The 20,039-nt window shown below is 51.2% G+C and overlaps 1 protein-coding gene across 1 annotated transcript; it reads right to left on the bottom strand.

Annotated features, from left to right (window-relative positions):
* Positions 1-12,733: 12,733 nt before the first annotated feature.
* KLF2 (KLF transcription factor 2) lies at positions 12,734-14,438 on the bottom strand. Its single transcript, XM_037504402.1, is given in 5 exon segments — positions 12,734-12,946; positions 13,355-13,768; positions 13,771-13,818; positions 13,821-14,172; positions 14,307-14,438. Coding segments are annotated over 5 exon segments (1,065 nt in total). The 5' UTR covers positions 14,382-14,438; the 3' UTR covers positions 12,734-12,770.
* Positions 14,439-20,039: the final 5,601 nt, after the last annotated feature.

Below are 20,039 nucleotides of genomic sequence, written 5' to 3'. Positions count from 1 at the left end.
CTAAATGAAATAGAAATGGCTCCTTCTGTGAATCTGATGATAATGTCAAGGTTGTTACATTTTTGGGGTCCCCCCACTCTTAGGGGCTCTCCTTTCCATCTGATTCAAGGCTGACAAATAGGCCAAAAAGAATTTTTTAAAACCATCAAAAGGTTTATTGTTACCCTGAAAATCACTTCTGTGTCCAATTGAAGAGATTGCTAGCACTATTTCCTAATGATTATCTTCTAGCCAGCACATTACCTAGTGGAAAAGGGGAAGAAGGTCTTGAACTTTCACCCATTCTGTGTGTCTGTTGTTATACAATGAGAGAGTGTTACTGCCAAAATAGAAGCAAAATCATTGAAAGTCCAAGAGGCTGTGGGTTAGTTTTTGGTTGTTATTTCAGATTTCCCAAATTATATTCATTTGTTTGCTTAAAAAATATAGAAAAAACACATAACATAAAATTTGCCATTTAACCATTTTAAGTGTGAAGTTTGGGGCATTAAGTTCATTTTCATTGTTGTGCAACCATCCATCACTCTCTCCAGAACTTTCTCATCTTCCCACACTGAACCTGTTCCCATGAAACACTTCTACCCTTCCACCCTTTCCCCAGTTCCTGGCACTCCACGACACACCGAGACAGATAGGGAGAGAGAGATTCTATCTCTATGAATCTAACTCCTGTAGGGGCCTCATATAAGTAATATACAGTATTTTTTCTTTTGTGACTAATTTTACTGAGCACAATGTCCTCCAGGTTCATCCATGATGTAGTGTGTGTCAGAATGTCCTTTTTTAAAGCTGAATAATATTCCTGTGTGTGTTTGTGTGTGTGTGCGTATGTGAGCATCATATTTCATTGTCCATTCATCCATTGAAGGACACTTGGCCCAAATTTATTTTTATATTCAGGAAAGATTTTATAAAACATAGCAAAATTTTACAATTGAAGCTTCTATTCCTAATTGCTTCTTTTTAAAATTTGCTTTGTTTTTACTGAGGTGAAATTCACATAACATAAAATTAAGCATTTAAAGTGAACAATCCTTAGCATTAAGCACAATCACAAGGTTGTGCAATCACCACCTCTATCTAGTTCCAGAGCATTCCATTACCCCCAAATAAATCTACATCCCCATGAGCAATCACTCCCCAGCCCCTCCCCAACCTCCAACAACTGCTAATCTGCTTTCTGTCTATGGATTTGCCTGTTCTGGATATTTCATATCGATGGGTCATATACTATGTGGCCTTTTGTGTCTGATGCATCATGTGCCTGATGATTCATCATATCGATGGGTCATATACTATGTGGCCTTTTGTGTCTGATCTCTCACTCAGCATCATGTTTTTGAGATTCATCCATGTTGTAGCGTGTGTTGGGACTTCATTCTTTGTCTTAGGACTTCAGTCATTTTTATGACAGAGTAATAATATTCCACTGTGTGAATGAATCACATTGCCAATATCCCTTCATTCTGTGGTGAATATGTGAGTGCTTTCTACTTTTCAGTTATTATGACAAGTGCTGCAACGAACACCCTATTTCTTAGACAAAAAGTCAACAACAATAATAAAAACAATTACCAAAACTCCTCCTCCAGGCAAAAGACTTTTTCTTTAAGGGTTCATCACACTGAGAAAATCACCCCTGAGATGCACATTTATCCTTGAGAGAGGTCCCACACAAAGTCAGGTCCTGCATGACCTCTCTCTGTGCGCTACCATCAGGAAACTCTGAGTCCCCTTGGCAGAAGTTCACGTAGGGGTGGACAGTTGTTGGTGATATGGGCTTGTCCCAAAACATGACCATGGCCTACACCCCAAGTCCCTCCTCCCAGTGACCATCGGAATTAAGTAGAAGCAATGAGTTTGTTTCTTTGGGGTTCTACCACTTCTCCCTTGATAATAGCCACGATTCCTTTGTTGAGCACCTACTGTGTACAAGTATAGCACAGGTCTGTCCATCAGAAAGAGCCCAAGACAATTGTTAACGCCTCCTTTCTGTAGAGGAGGACCTGGGGGCTGAGAGTCACAGGTTGATTCAGGAGCTCAACCCAGCCCTATCCAGGGCTCTTAGCCCCTGCCCTGTCACCAGCACTGCCCCTCCAAGTCAGCTGGAGATCCTGACCCTGGCAAGCAAGGAAGAGCCTGCAGTGAGAGCGCCCAAGCAGTGGAGAGGGTTGGTGGGAACTGGGTCGAATGATGGAACAGACTTCAACTTCTGAGATGAGAAATCCTTCCTTTGATAAACCTCAGTATGACTCAAAACCAACCAAGTCCCCTGCAAGCTGACCCAAGTCAGCTGAAGAAATGAGACATCAGGATGTGTTTGAGGTTTGGGGTTCAACGGAAACACATCGGGAATGTGGAGGACTTTGCCTCTGAGTGCTGGAATCGGTACCCCTGGCGTGTGTCAGGCAAGGTGGTGGATGGGCTAGCTGGGTTCGCAGTTTCTGGAGTCTCCTTGCTTTGGAACATTGTAGAACCCCAAGGCTGAAGGTGGGGAGGTTGACCAATGAGTGTGTATTTTGGTCTGGGACAGTCCCCAAAAGGCCACTTTGGGGTCAAGGTTGAAATCAGGGTGGTAGAGGTGGAGGCCAATCACCATGTGCTAGAAGAAGCAGGATGGAAGCTCCAGAATAGGGTGGGACCCAGCAGGCACAGTGTCTCCTGAATGACTGACATTTAGAGGAAGCATCTCACAGGGACAGGCAAGCCAAGTTAGCAGCAGCTTGACAGCTAACTTCTGGCCATGACTGAGGTGCCCAGACATATCCTTCCTACCCTGGGTGACCTGGGGCCCTGGCCCAGGGATACTGCTGGGAGACAGGCACCATACTGGATTCAACCTGGCCATAAACTACATCTTGTCTACACTGCATGCTCTGCCCATCATCATCTTGGGCTTTGGAGTGGTAGAAACCCTTCGTTCCTGGAAACCTTGGTTTCGGGTTCTGGTTCTGAGCGAGCTTTGGGCAGTAGAACCACCACTAAGCCAGGTCATGGTGCAGCCCCCCTCAACCAGCTCCCAATCACAATTCCCCAGCGGGGCTGTGCTGGGTTCTAGGTTTGGGGTTCAATGGAAACACATCACAACACCCCCCTCTAATGAGATCAGGGATGCATGACTGGGATCAGGTCTTCTCCTGGGGTAGTCAGGGCAGGTGGTGTGCCATGTGAACTGGGCCTTGAAGGGTGGACTGAAGTTTTTGTCCATGGACGCATGGAAAGGGGTTTTCTGTACAAGGAGAAGCTTGTGCAGAGAAGTGGAGTCAGGGGAAGGCAAGGGAAAATCAGCAAGGGGTGGAGGGAACTCTGAAATGTGGAGGGAGTTGGGGGTGACCACGAGGGCTAATGGGTCAGAGGAGGGAGCTAGCCTCTAGAATGCTGAGTGACGGAGTTTCCAGCATGTTCTAAATGAACAAGGGAGGAGCATGTCCTCATGCCTAGGAGAGGCTCTTGGACTGCAGACCCCACAGTGGGGTCCCCACTACAGCCTGGGGGCTCTGGGGAGCCACTCTGAGGGGGCTCAGGGGCCATCATGTGGATCAGAAGGAGCCCATTCTAGAGGTTGTGACCCCAAAGAAATCATAGAATTCCCAGAGAAACCCCAGATCTGCAGACAAGACTCGGGGGCTCCCGGACCCCTTGTACAAAGTCAGACCCACCCCCTACCCTGCCCCAAACTTTGCAGCTCAGACCCCCACCCCCCAATTAATCTCACTGCCAGGAATAGTTGTTAAGCATCAGAGCAGGTTCTCCTGTGTGACTGTTTAATTTCCACATATTTTGGAATTGGCCAATTTTCTCTCCATTTGGGATTTCAAATTTCATTCCATTGTGGTCAGAGCACATATTTTGTTTTTATCTCTGTCCTTTTCAATTTATTGAGGTTGGTTTTGTGGTTGATTCCGGGGAATGTTCCCTGTGTGTTTTGCTGTTGTTGGGTGGAGTGTCCTATACATATCTGTCCAGTCTAGTTGGTTTATATACTCCCTGTATTTTTTTAAAAAAAGGGGGGCAAGTGGTGAGGAGGCGAAAAAAAGTCTTGTCAGTAGAATGTTCTAGGTTGTCTTAGCAAGCAGTGCATGTGTCTGCAGGAACTCAGCCGGAGGGCCCAGCTTCTGTGTAATTTGTGTTTGCGGCTCAGGGGTGGCCAGGGACAGGGGTGCTGCCTGGCCTGTCCTCTTAAAGCTCCCAGTGCTCTTTAGGAGTGAGGGTAGATGACATTGGCTTTTGCGAGGACCTGGGCTTCTGGGCCTCTTGGGGGCGGGGGTGGTGAGGAGTTCCTAACTTAGGCCCTGGGTGTCTGGCTCCTCTCAGTGAGGCTGTCCTAGGACATCCGGGGCCTGTAGGTCTAGGTCCTGTGAACGCAGTGCTGCCTGCAGTGTGTGCTGGGTGTGAGTAGCACCTTCGCCGCAGGCTGTCCAGCTCCAGGGATGCTCTGCCTCTCTGCACTTGCCATGCTGCTGTGAAACCCTGATTTCTGGGCAACCCCAACCCACTGACCCCTCCTCTACTCAGCTGTTGCCTCATCTCACAAAGGAGGAAACCAAGGCCTAGAGTGTGACTGGCTAGAGCTAACACATAGCCTGCTGGAGGAAGTGGGAGATCCAAACACACGGGGATGCACACCCATGCCTGCCTTGACTGGCTCCCAGAGGAGAAAAAGGCTTCCACATTTCTGAGGCAGTGAATAGGGCTCTAGGAAGAACACAAGGGATCAAGAAATCTCACTCTGGGTATATATTCAAAAAAATTGAAAGCAGGGCTTAAGAGAGATATTTGCACACCCATGTTCATGCCAATGTGATTCAGGGTAGCCCAAAGGTGGAAGCAAGCCAAATGTCCACCGGTGGTGAGTGGATAAACACATGGCCGTCCATTCCCACAGTGGAATATTACTCAGCCTGAAAAAGCAAGGACATTCTGACACAGGCTACAACATGGATGAAACAACCATGAGGACATTGTGCTCAGTGAAATAAGTCAGGCACAAAAGGACAAACACTGTGTGATCCCACTCATGTGAGGCCCCTAGAGGCATCAGACCTACAGAGACAGAAAGCAGGAGGGTGGCTCCAGGGGCTGGGATGGAGAATTACTGTTTAGTAGGGACAGAGTTTCAGTTTAGGAAGATGAGAAAGTTCTGGAGATGGAGGGTGGTGATGTTTGCACAACAATGAGAATGTTCTTAATGCCACTGAGCTGGACACTTTAAAATGGTAAGCTGATAAACTTTACATTATGTGTATCTTACCCATATGAAAAAAGAAAGAAAACAAGTGATGGAAGAGAAAAGCATAGGGTGATGTGGGAGACACAGCTGGACAAGATGGACAGGCTGGCAGCAGGGTCTTGGCATGGGCCCTGTCGCGGCTGTCTCTGGGCTGTGTCCCCTTTAGAATGGTGGGGATGGCTCTCTTGGTCCATGCTAGCCTGGCCACTGCCTCTTGGGAGCCCCTAGTCAGAAGCATCCTTAAACACCATCCCCATCCCTGGAACATGGGGTGAAGGGAACCAAGAGGAGGATATGAGGGTTAGAAAGAAAAGGGGGCCCCTCCCAGCCATGAGTCACAGCAGAGGAACCATATCACTAGGTTTGAGGGACATGGCACTAAACTGATGTCACCCCTGCCTTAATCCCGCCATGCTCCCTGTGCCCTTCAGTCCAACAGCTCTGGCTAATCTACCTCCTCCTGCGCTTCCAGCCAGACCCACCTTCTTCTTCCCACAAGGCCCATGTGTGGGTCTCCCCCTCTACTCCCAACTTCCCAACATCAGAGGCAGGGTTGTGGGGATCCCAAGAGGTCGAAGGAATCGGTCATGTCTGCCCACAGACCCTGGGTTGTGGTGGGTAGAGAGACGGTGAGGAGGCACTGAGCTTCCTGGTGTGGGGTGGCCACTGGGTCTCAGCCTTGGGGGTCCAGGTAAGGGTTAGGGTTATAGAACTCTGAGGAACTCTGGCCTTTCATGCTGTGTGACCTTGGGTAGGCTGTTTCCTGCTCTGTGCCTGCCTATGCATCCCTTACTTTCCTAGCACATGGAAGAGTTCTTACGATCCCTCAGTTCTACTGCTGGAAGAGGTCCATCATTTGAAAGAAGTCCTTGAGTGTATGTTCACCGGGAAGAGGGCACTGAGTCTTCTATACCAGGAGCAGGGAATGCCAGCTGCATTGTCAGGGCCTGGAAAATGAGTAGCTGCTGGACATAGGTAGAAGATGGGGGAACAGCATTTTTGGCCAAGGAAATAGTGAGTGCAAAGGCCCTGAGGCAGGACTGAAGACATGTCTGAGAATTTGCTTCATCCCTCTTGAAGTGAGAGGGAACTTGACCTTCTGGGCTTGCACAACTAAGGGAGAATCCCAACCTTCAGAGTGAGATTTCTACCCTAGTGTAGACACTGGAAAACACCACTGGCACTGTTTCTTCTGCAAGGACAGTGAGATGATGCTTTGGGGTGGGGGGGTTCCCCGTGATGTGGCTTACAGTGGGAGTGATATGCTGACAGTCAGTGAGAGGGCTACTTGTCTGCATGCACAGAATGGGAAGCAGAGGGGCCAGGAATCAAGGTTCCAAGGACAGTTTATTCCAACCCCTGCCTGGTGAAGGCGACTGAGAGTCCTGGCCCTTTGTCCATCATCTCTTGTACTCACCTGAGGATCTGGTTTCTGGCTTCTAGGCTGAAGAGATGCCTCAATACAGTTCAATCTGGCTGCTACCAGTGGCCATGAGAAGAATGCAGGGAATAGCAATCCAGGCCTAGGGTACAGCAAGAGCAAAGGTCCTGAGGCAGGATTGAAGGGCATGACTGGTGAACAGCAAGGAGGATAGTGTGGCTGGGAGAGCACAGAAGAGTGAGAAGAGGCAGGTGGGAGGAGGTGGTGCCTTAGTGACCACAATGATGTCTTTGGACTTATTCTAGAATGATAGGGAGCTGCCAGATAATACCATCTGATTTTACTGAGGAGACAGACTTTTTCCCCAATACAGGGTCCCTGTTGCTCTCAGATGGGGAAACTAAGGCCAGGAGAGACCCAGTGGATGGCTGCCCTTGGAGGAGACATGGCAATGACAAATTACCCAGTCAGCAGCCTAGGCTTCCCAGTTCAGTTCCAAAGCCTCCACTTCCCCTCCTGTGAAATGGGCAGCGATACCAGGAAAGCACTCAGTATAGAGTCTGAGTTAAGAATAGCCCCTCTGCCTCCTACTGTGGAGACTCTCACCAGCCTCTCTTTAAAATCTTAACAAAATTGGGCCTCCCAGGTGGCGCAGCGGTTGAGCGCTGGGTTGCGAAGCTGCCCGCAGCCTCTGCAGCGCCGGTTTGATCCCCAGCTGTTCCCCGGCCACCAGAGGAGGGTCCCACATGGCGCGCAGACCTCTCCTGCCGCCCGCTGCTCCCCTCAGCAGTGTACTTCGGTCCTTCTGCCTGCTCTGCTCCCCGCTCTGGCTCTGGTGAATTCTCTCACCCTCCCGCGCTTCTGACTGTACCCAGTGCTTGTATAAACAAAAACAAACAAACAAACTAATAAATAAATAAAACATGCCTCTATTAAAAAAAAATTGTGTAAAAAAAAAAAATCTTAACAAAATGTAGTGTTTCAGTCATTTCTAAGAATAGGGCTCAGTGCTATTAATCACATCCACATGGCTGCACAACCATCATGGCCTCCACCTCCAGAGCTTTCTCTTCCCGAACTGAAACTCTGTCCCCATGGAAAACACACTCCCAGCCCCTGCCCCAGACCCTGGCTCCCACCTTCTGACTCCCTGTCTCTATGGCTCGGCCTGCAACAGGGTCTCAGTTTCCCCATTTGACACTGAACCCGGTGGCGCCTCTGTAGGTGGAACCTCGAGGGGTGGGATGGCACAGCACACGGCCCTTGCGGCCCTGCCCTTGCGCTCGGCTCCCTCTTGAGGTTCTTCCATGTGCTAGCAGGAATCGGGCCTCACTCCTTTTAGTGGTTGGCTGCTCTGGGCTGCTGTTCATCCGTTCACCTGTCAGTGGGCTCTTGGGTGATTTTACATTTGGGCCATTTGAATCCTGCTGCAATGAACCTTGGGTACATCTGTCTGAGTCCCTATTTTTTAATTCTTTGGGGGTCCACCCCTAGAAGGGGAATTGCTGAATCACATAAGTCCATTTAGGTTTTTTGGAAACTGTCCCCTTCTTAAGTAGGGAGCACCCTAGGGAATGCTGTTCACCCAGCCAGGCCCCCCTGACACGTTTCCTAACTCCATTTCTCCATGTCTGGTCCACGGTTTTCCTAGAATATGGCAAATTCAGACTGACACTTTGGAGGACTCATTGGGGCTCTCAGGAACCCCCAGATGGTGTGTGTAGAGAAAAACAGGGTGAGCTCGATGGGTCTGGTGTGGAGATGTTTGCCTGTACCGGGGGGAGCTGACACCAGGAGTGTCTGACCCAGACTTGAGCCTGGGTTTACCACCTATACCAGTAGAGGCTGGGTGAATTGCCCTATCTCTGAGCTCCATTTTTTTCCTTCTGGAAAATGGGGATGAGCACTCCCTTCCCACCTCAACCCCACAGTTGATTGGGTGGGTTGGAAGAAAGAATTAGTGCAAAGTGCCCTGAGGTGATAGCACCTGCCCTAGTCCCTAGCTCAATTCAAGCTGCACTGGATTAGTCACTCAACAAACACTGTTGGCTTGGGGTTGAGTCACTTATGAGTCATTTCTGTTTCCCTAGAACTCAGCTCATGGTTGAGGCATCAGGAACATCTGTTGATGAATGAATGGGAGGGCGTGAGGGAGAGAGGCTGAGATCATGACAGACCTAGAGACCGGGCAAGAGAGAGACCCTTAGAGACCCAGAGAAAGAGAGACAGAGATAGAGAGTTAGACACAGAGTGAAAGGCATGTGGGTGGGGGCAAGACTTAAAATTCAAGCCCCCCGACCTCCATGGGGGAATGCACTGCATGACCACACCCCTCATGCTGGCTGTTGTGCCCCTCAGACACATAAGAGTTCTTTCCACATAGTGTCCTCACTCTCCAGCTAAGGAAACTAAGGCCTGGAAGCGGACCTGAGGGCTTCCATGTTAAGGAATGGTTTTGCCTAATGTTTGCAATTTGTCCTTCTCCCACCCTGGGGCCTTGTCTGCAAACATTTGGTTGTCACCACTGTGAGGCTGGGGTGCTCCTGGCATCTGGTGGATGGAGGCCAGGGAGGTTGCTCAGCACCGCGCAGTACCCAGGACAGCCCTCTAGTAAAGAATGACTCAGCCCCAGCTGTCAGCAGTGCTGAGGGTGAAACTCTGTGTTAATTGTTTGGAAAAAAAGATTTAAGTCACCAGTTCACAGTACACAGCAGAATACGTTCCCACCGAGTCAAATGGTACAAACCAGGGTGACCCCCCCCCAGAGCCTCACTAGTCTCCCCATGTGTGTGCATTTAAATATGTGTAGCACCCCAGAACCTCAGTACTCAGATTACTATAGCATCAAAGTCTCTTAGGGTTCACAGAACTCCTAAGCTGGTGGTCCTCAATCTGGGGTGATTTTGTCCCCAGGGGACACTTGGCAATGTCTGGGGATAGTTTGGGTTGTCACAACTTGGGGGGATATATACTGTTGGTCGTCAAGTCAGCATCGATTGGGTGGAAGTAAGGGTGTTGCCCTGCCCCAGAGCCCTTATCCACAGTGTGGGTTGAGAACCCCATCTTCCCACACACCCACTCAGCATGGGTCAAGGACAGCGGTGCCTTCATGAGCCCCCTTCTGGCCTGTTTCCTTGGGGTGCTGCCGAGCCTCCTACTAACTCAGCTTTGCTGATGGGGCAGAGTGCTGAGTCAGGGGTGTGCTGGGACTCACCTCTCCACCTCCCTCCTGCGCACCACACCTTTTTTCCACCTACTGGGTACCTGAGGCTCCCCAATGGACAACTCCTGATAGAAAAAGCCACCCCCAAACCTTGATTGCTTCTAGTTCTTTTACCTAGGGGAGAGGTTGCAGTTGAAATATGACTCCCCACCGCCCCCCCCCAAAAAGTACATATCTATGTTCAGTGCTTGTACAAGCATTCCCTGGCATGGCTAAGTGGAATATCACACAGCCACTTAAGAAGAAAACAAAAACAGAGTGGAAAAAATATGGAAAAGTGCTTATAACCTGCCCTGGAAAAAAACAAAACAAACAAAAAGATGCATTGATAATCTGTCATGTAAAGGCAATTCAACCACTGCCCAGAAATCCCTCCCTTCAAAAACTCTGGAATTGGATTGTAGACACACAGGGTGAGTTTTTTTCTTTTTTGATCTTAACATGTTCTCACATGGATCCCAGGACTTCATTCATGGAAAAGTGTGAAGGCTCAGGGAGCTGAGGTGGTCGGCAGTGGGAATTTCTCTTGGGTGGCATCAGCTAGCGAAGCTTACTTTCCGGGACAGGGCCACCTTACTAATAAAAGCAACGAATCATGATCTTTCAGGAACCAGAGAAGGTTTTTCACCATCTGCACTGCTGACATTTGGGTCTGGAGCGTTACTCTGCGGTGGGGGCTGCCCAGTGTTTTCTAGAATGTTCGGCAGCATCCCTGGCTCCCGCCCACTAAAAATAGCAGCACCTCCAGTTGTGACAACCAAAATGTGTCCACATCGATCGCCCCTGGCTGAGAACCACACGTCAACAAGCTAGTTGATAGAAGTTAACATTTGGACTTCAGAAAGGGGCAAAAAATGAGGGGGCTATTTCTGACTAATCAGCGCAAGCCAGCTCTCTGCCTGGCTCCACATCGCTTGCTGACACATATAGCTACGCATCCTAGCGCAACACTTTCTATGCTATCAGTCAGACGTGCTCAGGAAACAGAAACTCAACAGCTTCGTTTCTGTTCCATCTGGCCTCTGGCTGGACTTGGGGGAAGTCTAGGTGTCTCAAGTAAGCAGAAAAAACCGGCTTTCCCTGCAAGTTTAAACGTTTCAACTCAATAGGAAAACCTGGAGACCCAACAGTTATCATAAATCTCTTGTGACTATTTCCTGCCCAGAACTTCAGAAATCAGCACTGAGCAAAGAGGGGACATTTTCACCGGCCTAGGGGGCCAGTGCTCTGTTCTGAAAGTTTTTGCAAAAGCTGCAGAAAGAGGGTAGAGGAGCCGCGCACTCATACACAAACACCCTTCCTCACCAGCGGAAGTGGGCCCAGGCTATTTACTCGAGAAACATGAATCAGATTGTCATCTCCTATTTCTGCTTTTTGTGGATTACCAAACTCTCTCAGCTGTTTCCAGGGTTGCAGTCGGGGGAGGAGGAAGGATGAAGGGAGGAAATCCCAGCCTCTGTTGCAACAAGGGCGAGAGTGTTTTAAAACAGGCACTGCTTACAGGCTATTTTCACTTTCTGGAAACAACTTGTGCAATTGTTGTGGCCATGGTTAACTTACTCACTCAGGGCCCCAAGAAGGGGGAAGATGAGGGGAACCCACTAGGGAGAGGTGCCTCCTCCCTCTACCAAGACATTGGGGGTACAGTGTGGGGGTCTCCGCAATCTGGAGTAGCCACCTCCATCCACCTAGGCAGGGGCTTTGATGGTTCCTTCTCATAAGGACACCTGCAGGGGAGGGCTACCTCACTTCACCTAAGCAATAGGTGGCTCCCTGCATCCATCCCCTCTAGTGAGGTCTGGGGTCCCCTGAAGGCCAGCAGATCAACCTTGTACCCTAACGGCACCACTCTGTACTGTTTTCTCTGGGCCACGGTTTCCTCATCTGAAAAAGAACACCCACCACGCATGTCTCTTGAATGTGAATTTCACTATTCCTGACAGGATGGGGAGCTCACCCATAAAAAGAATGTCCTGCTTAACAAGACTCATAAAAGGCAAATGAGTGTCAGAACTTAGCATTTTGCCCCTTCCAAGAAGAAAAAGGAAAAGGAAAAATAAAAGGGGTGGGGGGGGAGGGGAGAAAGCCAGCAACGTTAGAAGTTCAAAAGTTTGGCTAAAACCTCAGAAGCTTCCAAAAGGACGTAAGCCTTTTTTTCATTCAGGACAGAGGAGGCCACGTCAATGGGACCAACACTTTCCCCAGCTCTAGAGAAAAGGAGGTAATTTATGGTTCACAGAACCTTAAAATAACTCTTCCTCAGTCCTAAAAGGCAGTGTTTAAATTTATAGAGAAACCCACAGGTTCCTGGCAGCTGGGCACTGCAGCTGGCAACCCCACTTCACAGCTAGTGCTAGGGTACCCTCCTTCAAAGCTACAGTTCTCCCCCACCCAGACCCTCCCAAGGCCCCAAATCCCAGCTTCCAAGCAGCCAGACCAGCGCTGTGATTTTTCAAAAGATGCAAAACTTTTTTTTAATTAAAAAAACAGCAAAATTCTTATAAAAATGAACCAGGAAGCCCAAATGCCCGCCTGTCTCCTTATTTACAGTAATAACAATATCTGTCACAGTCATTATGTACAATATTATAAAAAAATGTCGCAGACAGTACAAATTAAGGCTGTATTTCTCACAAGGCATCAAGCCTCGATCCTCTAGTGTAGACCCGGTGGAGGGGAAGACGACACTTAATTATTGCACCATTTTGAAAACAAAACTCGTCAAGGAGGACGGTGGTCTTCTTCCACCGGGCCTTTCAGTCTCTGATGGGGTCCGGGGGTGGTGGCGGGATGGTTGTTGGGGGAGCCCCATCGGTGCCACGCTATGCCCGGCCCGGTCCTCTGGGCCCAATAAATACCAGTCAGTTTGGGAGGGGGCCGCGCCCGGCTCATGGGACCCGCCACGGCCGTGCACGGGTAGGCAGAGGTCATCCAGGCTACATGTGCCGCTTCATGTGCAGTGCCAGGTGGTCGGAGCGGGAGAAGGCACGGTCGCACAGGTGGCACTGGAAGGGCCGGTGGCCCGTGTGCTTGCGGTAGTGGCGCGTGAGTTCGTCGGAGCGGGCGAACTTCCAGCCACAGCCGTCCCAATTGCAGTGATAAGGCTTCTCGCCTGCAGGAGGGGGCGAGAGCGAACTTCGTTTTCCCTCCCAGAAGCGGGCTGCACTCCCGTGGCCCCACTACACAAAGACATTCACCCCCGTACTAGCTACTCCAGCGCGTACTAGCTACTCCAGCGCGTGCAACCTGCCCTTAACCAGTGAGTGCCCTTGGATCCTGACTGTCCACACCCCACTGTTTTGAACCACACACCCAGAGAGCGCCCCCAACATTCTGAGATGGAGTGCCTCTAAAGTTCCTAGCGTGCTCCTGCTCCCCAAAACTTCTGACTCACGTCCCCTTGGGGCTTTCTAAAGAGGGCGCCCCTACCCCAACCTCCTGAGCCACACCCCCCGGGGGGGCTCCAAAGTCCCCCATCCTCCCGCCGGTCCGCCGCCCCGGGCCTGCGCTTGCCGCTCACCTGTGTGCGTGCGTAGGTGCGCCTTGAGGTGCGAGCTCTTGGTGTAGGTCTTCCCGCAGCCCGCGTAGCTGCAGGTGTGCGTGGCCGTGCGCTTTCTTGGCCAGGTGCGGCGGCCGCGCTTGGGCTTGGCCTCCAGCAGCTCCAGCGGGGACGAGGGCGGCGTGAGGAGACCTCGGGCGGCGGGCGGCGCCAACCCCAGAGCTGCTGCGGCGGCTGCGGCCGCCGCGTCGTCGAAGAGCCCGAAGGCGGAGGGCGCGGGGGGCGCGTAGTGCAGGCCGGGCCCGGGCGCGCCGAAGCTCGGGCTGCCGAAGGGCGGCGGGAAGGGGGCGCGCGGGCCGGGCGCGCTCAGGCGCGCGGGGCCGTCGGGGCTGAGCGGAGGCGTGTCGGGCGGCGGCGGGGGTCGGCCCCCGGGCCTCGCATGCACGCGGCCGCCGGGCCCGGGGCGCCCTCACGTTTGAGACCCGCGGCGCGCGGGGCAGGCCGGGCGCACAGCCGTAGCCGCCGCCGCCGTCCGCCTCGGGGGGCTCGGCTTTAACCAGGCGGCCCGGGGGCGCGAGCAGGAAGCGGCCGTGCAGCGCGGGGCCCGGGGGCGCGTCCAGCTCCGGCCGCAGCAGCTCGGACACCAGGCCGCCCGCGGGGGCGCCGTACGGGGGCGGGGCGCCGGGCTCCGGGTAGTAGAACGCGGGCGGCGCGGGCGGCGGCGGCTCGGGGGCGGCCTCGGCGCCCAGGCCGTCCAGCCCCATGGACAGGATGAAGTCCAGCACGCTGTTGAGGTCGTCGTCGGTGCCGGCCGCCTCGGGCTCTGCGCGCGGCCAGCGCTGCGGGGGACAGGGCGAGAGGGCGCGGGCGTGAGCGCGGGGGGCCCGGGGCGCGCCCGCCGCCCGGCGCCGCTACCCCGAAGCCCGCCGCCCGCGGCCGGCCGCCCCGCCGCCCGCCGCCCTGCCGCCCTCACCTCCTGCAGGCCGCGCTCGCGGCACGGACTGGCGAACGTGGAGAAGGACGGCAGGATGGGCTCGCTCAACGCCATGACGGCACCCGGGACCGACGCGGACGCGACACCGGCGAGCGGCTGCCCGGAGCGGGGCTGCCGGGGCGCGGGCGGGCGGGGAAGACTCTGCGGGCGGAGGCCCGGCCCGCTCCAGCCTTATAGGCGCGGCGCGCGCGGGGGGCCGGCCCAAGGCGGCGGCGGCGGAAACGCGTCCCGGATGGGGACGAGCTCCGGGCGCAGCCTAAATTTAGCCGCGGTATATAAGCCGGCGGGCGGCGGCGGCCCCGGCCTCTGCGGCCGCCAGGACCCCGCGCCGCGCGCCCGGCCCCTCGCGCGCCGCCTGGCCGCGCCCCCAGCTGGGCCCGCCCCCGCCGGTCTCCGCGGCGACGGCGTCAACACGCGCTCCACAACAACAGCGTGACGCCCAGGGATCCCCCGGGCGCCCCGGGGCGCCCCGAGGGCTCCCGCCTGCGCTGGAACTGAGCGGACCTGGAGCGGGGGCGGCATCCGGGACCAGGGACTCTGAGCCCAACGGCAGTCCCCGTGGCCTCCGGGGGTGTCTGGTGGCTGGGGAGAAGGGACCCTGCAGCCTCAGAGATCCCCCAGAATCCTGATGGGTGGGGAGAGAGGAGTCCTCAGGACTCACGGGGGTGGGGGAGAGGCATGGAGAGGCTTGGCTTCTCCTTTTCTGTGAGCACCCCCCTGGCTGACTTCCTGCTAAGTCCATCACCCTGTGAAAAACCTTGGGTGATGGGGGACATGCTCAGTCTTTGAGACTCTCCTCGAGGACTCTCTTCAGAGCAGGGAAGCTGAGGCCCAGGTCTCGCCAGGATGGGCAGTGGACTGGGAGGCCTGGTGCCTTTACTGACTTGATAAGCAAAGAGACTCAGGCAGTGATGGCAATCTCTCCTCCAGCACAGACCAGCATTAGGGAGGTCACAGGGATCCACATCCTCCCCCCCGCCCCCCATCTTGAACACAGCACCTGTGTACCCCACACCACAGTTCTGATGGCAGGGGGCTGTCATCCCAGGCCTGGGGGCAACCACAGCCAGCTGTTAGTCTTGTGACCAGATGGCAGATCCTGACCTGAAAGCCTTTACTGGCACCGGGAGGCCTTTGCCACTGATCACAGTTGGACCCTCAGCCCAGGGCTGCTGCAGGGGAGTTTGCTCTGCACCACACAGGCACCATGGAGCCCCTTTGGGGGTCCACAATACATGATAGTCTCTGTAAGGAACCTTAAGTGTGGAGTCTGCAAACACTTGATCAACCCTACTTGCCAGGAAGTGGGACTCAGACCTGCCTCAGGCAATGGGGCCAGGGATCCCTTCTGCAGTTCTGAGCTCAAAGTGTTCCTGGGGCACTTGGAGAGGAAGCCCACCGCTGTCCCTGGCTGGCTATGTGATGTGGAGCGAATGACTTTGCCTCTCTGGACTTGCTCCTCCATCCCTGAAATGCAGATAATAATTATACCTTGCCCCAAAGGATGTTGAGAGGGTCACATGGACTCTTTTCTTTTTTCTAGAAGTGCTGATGAATCCTGTGAACTCTACAAGTCTCCTTCCACCAGCCATGTGTGTTCTTTCCGCATTGCCTTTTCCTGGGTCTTAGTGTCCCCACTGACAATGGGAGAAAGTTTGAGAAAATTAAATTTATTCCTCTAAAATGTATGATTCTCAGGTACTTGCTGGCCTCTGCTCAAATGGCACCTTGTTCAGCTCTTTGCCTTCCTACTCTCAGTTTCCTCACAGGTCCAGCAACAGGCCAGGCCCAGTTTGCCCTCCAGGCCTTTGTACTTACTGTGTCCTCCACCAGATGTTCCTTCCTCTCGCTTTCCACTTGCTTGGCTCTGGTTCATCTTTTTTTTTTTTCCCCTTAATGAGCTTAATTTTTTTTTAGAGCAGTATTAGGCTTACAGAAAATATGAGAAGAAAGTGTAGTTCCCACATGCCCCTCCCTCTAGCAGTTTCCGAATTCTTAACAACTTGCATTGATGTGACACATTTGTTATAATCAATAGACCAATATCCACACATTGTTATTAACTAAAGCCCACAGTTTACTTTACAGTTCACTCTTGGTGTACATTTTATGGGCTTTGACAAACATACAGTGTCATGTATCTACCATTCTAGTATCATGTGGAATAGTTTCACTGCCCTAAAAGTGTCCTCCCTCTCTGTGAACCCCAGATTAGTTTCCATAGTTTTGCCTTTTCCACAGCGTCATATAGTTGGAATCATATAGTGTGTAGCTTTTTCCAGACTGGCTTCTTTCACTTAGTAACATTTAAAATTCCTCCGTGTCTTTCTGTGTGACTTGATAGTTCACTTTTCACTGCTGAGTAATAGCCCATGGTCTGCATACATCACACAATTTATCCATTCACCTACTGAAGAATAGACCTCTTGGTTGCTTCCAGGTTGGAGCAACATAGTTTTTCAAATTAATTGGATAAATATCTAGGAATGCAATTATTGGATCATAAGATTATGTTTAGGTGTATGAGAGTCTGTTAAATGGTCTTCTAAAGTAACTGCACCATTTTGCATCCCAATCCACATGAGAGTTCCCATTACTTTGTCAGCATTTGGTGTTGTCAGGTTTTTTGTTTTGTTTTGTGTTTGTATCTTAGCCGTTGTAATTGCATGTGGTGGTATCTCATTATGGTTTTAATTTGCATTTCCCTGATGATGTCTGATGTGGAGCATCTTTCCTTACGCTTATTTGCCTTCTATATATTTCTTTTGGTAAGTTGTTTGTTCAGATCTTTGGCCTAATTTTCGACTGGAATGTTTGCTTTCTTACTGAATTTTAAGAATCTTTGGTGTACTTTGGACACAGTCCTTTATCAGATAGGCATTGTGCGAAGATTTTCTCCCAGTCTGTAGCTTGTCTTTTGAATCTAGCAGTGCCTTTGCAAAACAGAAGTTTTCATTTTAATGAAGCCCATTTTATCATTTTTTTCTTTCATGTTTGTGTTTTTAGTGTACTATCTAGAAAGTCATTGCCAAACCTAAGGCCATTTGATTTTTATGTTGTTTAGCACATTTCTGTTTTTGCATTTTACACTTAAGTGGGTGATCCATTTTGAGATAATTTTTGTTTTGCATGTGGATATCCAGTGGCTCCACATCATTCAGTGGAAAGGCAATCCTCAGCTCATTTTCTATATGAAGCTTAGCTCAGCTTCAGTGTAACTAACTGTGGGCTTTCCAGGTTTCCCTGGCCCTCCTCAGACTGTATACAGTTGACTCTTGAACAAAGCAGGCATTGGGGTGCCAGAAATCTACGTGTAACTATGACTCCTCCCAGAGTTTACTACTGATAGACTAGAGATAACTGGAAGCCTTAGGAGAGCAAAAAATTGTTGATTAGAACTGATGTTGTATATTGACTGTATTATATACAGTATTCTTACAATATAAATTAGAGAACAATGTTGTTAAGACCATCATAAGGAAAAAGAAAACACATCTACAGTGTTGTACTGTATTTATGGATACTGTAAGTTTACCTAACCAGTTTACAAGAAAATCTAAGTGGACCCGTGCAGTTCAAACTTGTGTTGTTCAAGTGTCGAAGTGTCGACCATAGTTACTCCTTCAATCCTTTTTTGTTTATTCTACAGCACTTTTCACCATGAGTGATTATTTTTATTAACTCGTTTGCTTTTTTTCTGTACCCCCATCCCCCCAACTAGTGTGTAAGTAGCAGGAGGGTGGAGTCTGGTCTGTAATAGATCCATTGTGTTCTTGAAGCCTAGCCCTGCACACTGCAGGTGCTCAGGAAAACTTCCTTGGATGAGTGGATGAGCAAATGAATGTATCTTTTGCTCTCCTCAGAGGAACTTCTCTGGGTGGCTCTTTGCTCCTACAGGTTCATCCATACTTTCAGCCCAGCTTCCTTCTTTACGTAGAGACATGGTGACCCCAAAAGATATATCCAAGTCTTAACCCCCGGTCGCTGTGCATGTGACCTTATTTGGGAAGAGGGGTCTTTGCAGATGTGATGGAAGGTCTCCAGATGAGACCATCCTGGATTTAGGCTGGGCCCTGAATCCACTAAATGTCCTTAGAAGAGAGGGACACAGAGGCACAGACAGAGAGAAGACCGTGACACAGAGGACACAGAGGAGGCGCAGACACATTGGAGACAGGGATTGGGGCAATGCGTTATAAGACAAGGGATGCCAAGTGTTGCCTGCAACCCCCAGAAGCCAGGAGAGTGGCCTGGGGCAGTTTCTCCTTCAGAGCTTCATCAGAAGGATCTAACCACTCAGTACCCTGATTTTAGACGTCTGGCGCTAAGAACTGTAAAAGAATACATTTCTGTTGTTTGAGCCACCCACTTTGTGTCAGTTTATTGTGGGTAGCCCCAGGAAGCTCATATATCATGGTAACCAGCTGTTCTCCCGTCTCGCTTCCTCTCCAGACGGGGAGTCCCTCAAAGGCAGGGGCCTCCCTTGATTCATCTCTGGGTCCCCCAAGCCCATATGTGGTCCTGGTGTTGAAACAAATGTGATATGAGGACACGTGCTGGCCACACACTGAGGACCTCCCAGAGCGGCCTGGGACACTTCAGCAGAGTACCCTTTGAACGGCACTGACACAGAGGGCCACCGATGAGTGGAAAGAATGTGCCACTTTAGCTGTGTGGCCTTGGGCATGCTGCTTACCTTCTCTGAGTCTTAACTTCAATTGAGATATGAGATGGCACATGTTGAGGCTCAAGAGTGATTAAATATGAGCAAATGAGACAAATTGGAGATCCTGGACGGGACACAGGGTTGAGGCTTGGCACTGGGAGCTCAGAATAAAACCACCCTCATGCTGGGTGCTGTCACCCCACGGATCCAGGACATGTGTACCTGTGTAGTTAGCTGTCCTTGTGACATTTTGCTGATGATGATGTGGGAGAACAACTCTGGACTTGAAGAAGTCAAATTCCCAGCCTCTTACAAGCTGGGTGACTTAAAGCTTCACAGCCCCTGGGAGGCCTGTTCCATCAGCTGCTACTGGGAGGATGAGGCACATCTTTGAGGGTTATATGGTCCTGTCAGTGAACCGGTGATGCTGAAGCCCAAAGTGAGTAAATTAGAACCCCTTCCCCAGCTTCCTAAAGGGTAGGGATTGACAGTGCTGTGATGGATTAGTGATGTCTGCCTGTGAGTGATTGGTGAGTGATTGGTTTGCCACTGGTGGAGGCTGGTATATCAGTGGTACACATATAACTTTCACATTTACCATTTCCTATCTGTCTGTCTTTTTTTTTTTTTTTTAAAGATTTTATTTATTTTTGTGTAGAAGAACTGGGGTGTAGGCCAGAGGTGCAGGTGATGAGACAATTCACCAGCGATAGAATGGAGAGCAGAACAGGTGGATCTACTGAAATACACAGCTGAGGGGAGCAGCGGGTGAGACAGGAGAGGTCTGCTGCGCCTTATGTGGGTCAGCTCCCTGGCTGGGAATCGAGCTCAGGCCATCATGGTGATAGTGCTGAGACTTAATCCCTAGGTCACCAGAAAGGCCCACCACCAGTCTGTCTTTAAGGGCTCAGGACAATTACAATCCAAAATTTTTAGCTCAAGCAACAAATAAATATCGAGTTCTTTCTCCATGCTCTGCTGGATGTGGAGCGGCAGCTAAAGAAGTACATAGCCCATTTCTGCCCACAAAGAGCTTAGAATATCCT

This window comes from Talpa occidentalis, unplaced genomic scaffold, assembly GCF_014898055.3.
Source record: "Talpa occidentalis isolate TD23 unplaced genomic scaffold, MPIMG_talOcc4v2.1 talOcc4.12, whole genome shotgun sequence".
Classification (NCBI taxonomy): Eukaryota; Metazoa; Chordata; class Mammalia; order Eulipotyphla; family Talpidae; genus Talpa; species Talpa occidentalis.
The sequence above is the reverse complement of the archived record's forward strand: the minus strand, read 5'-3'. Positions and strand labels throughout refer to the sequence as shown.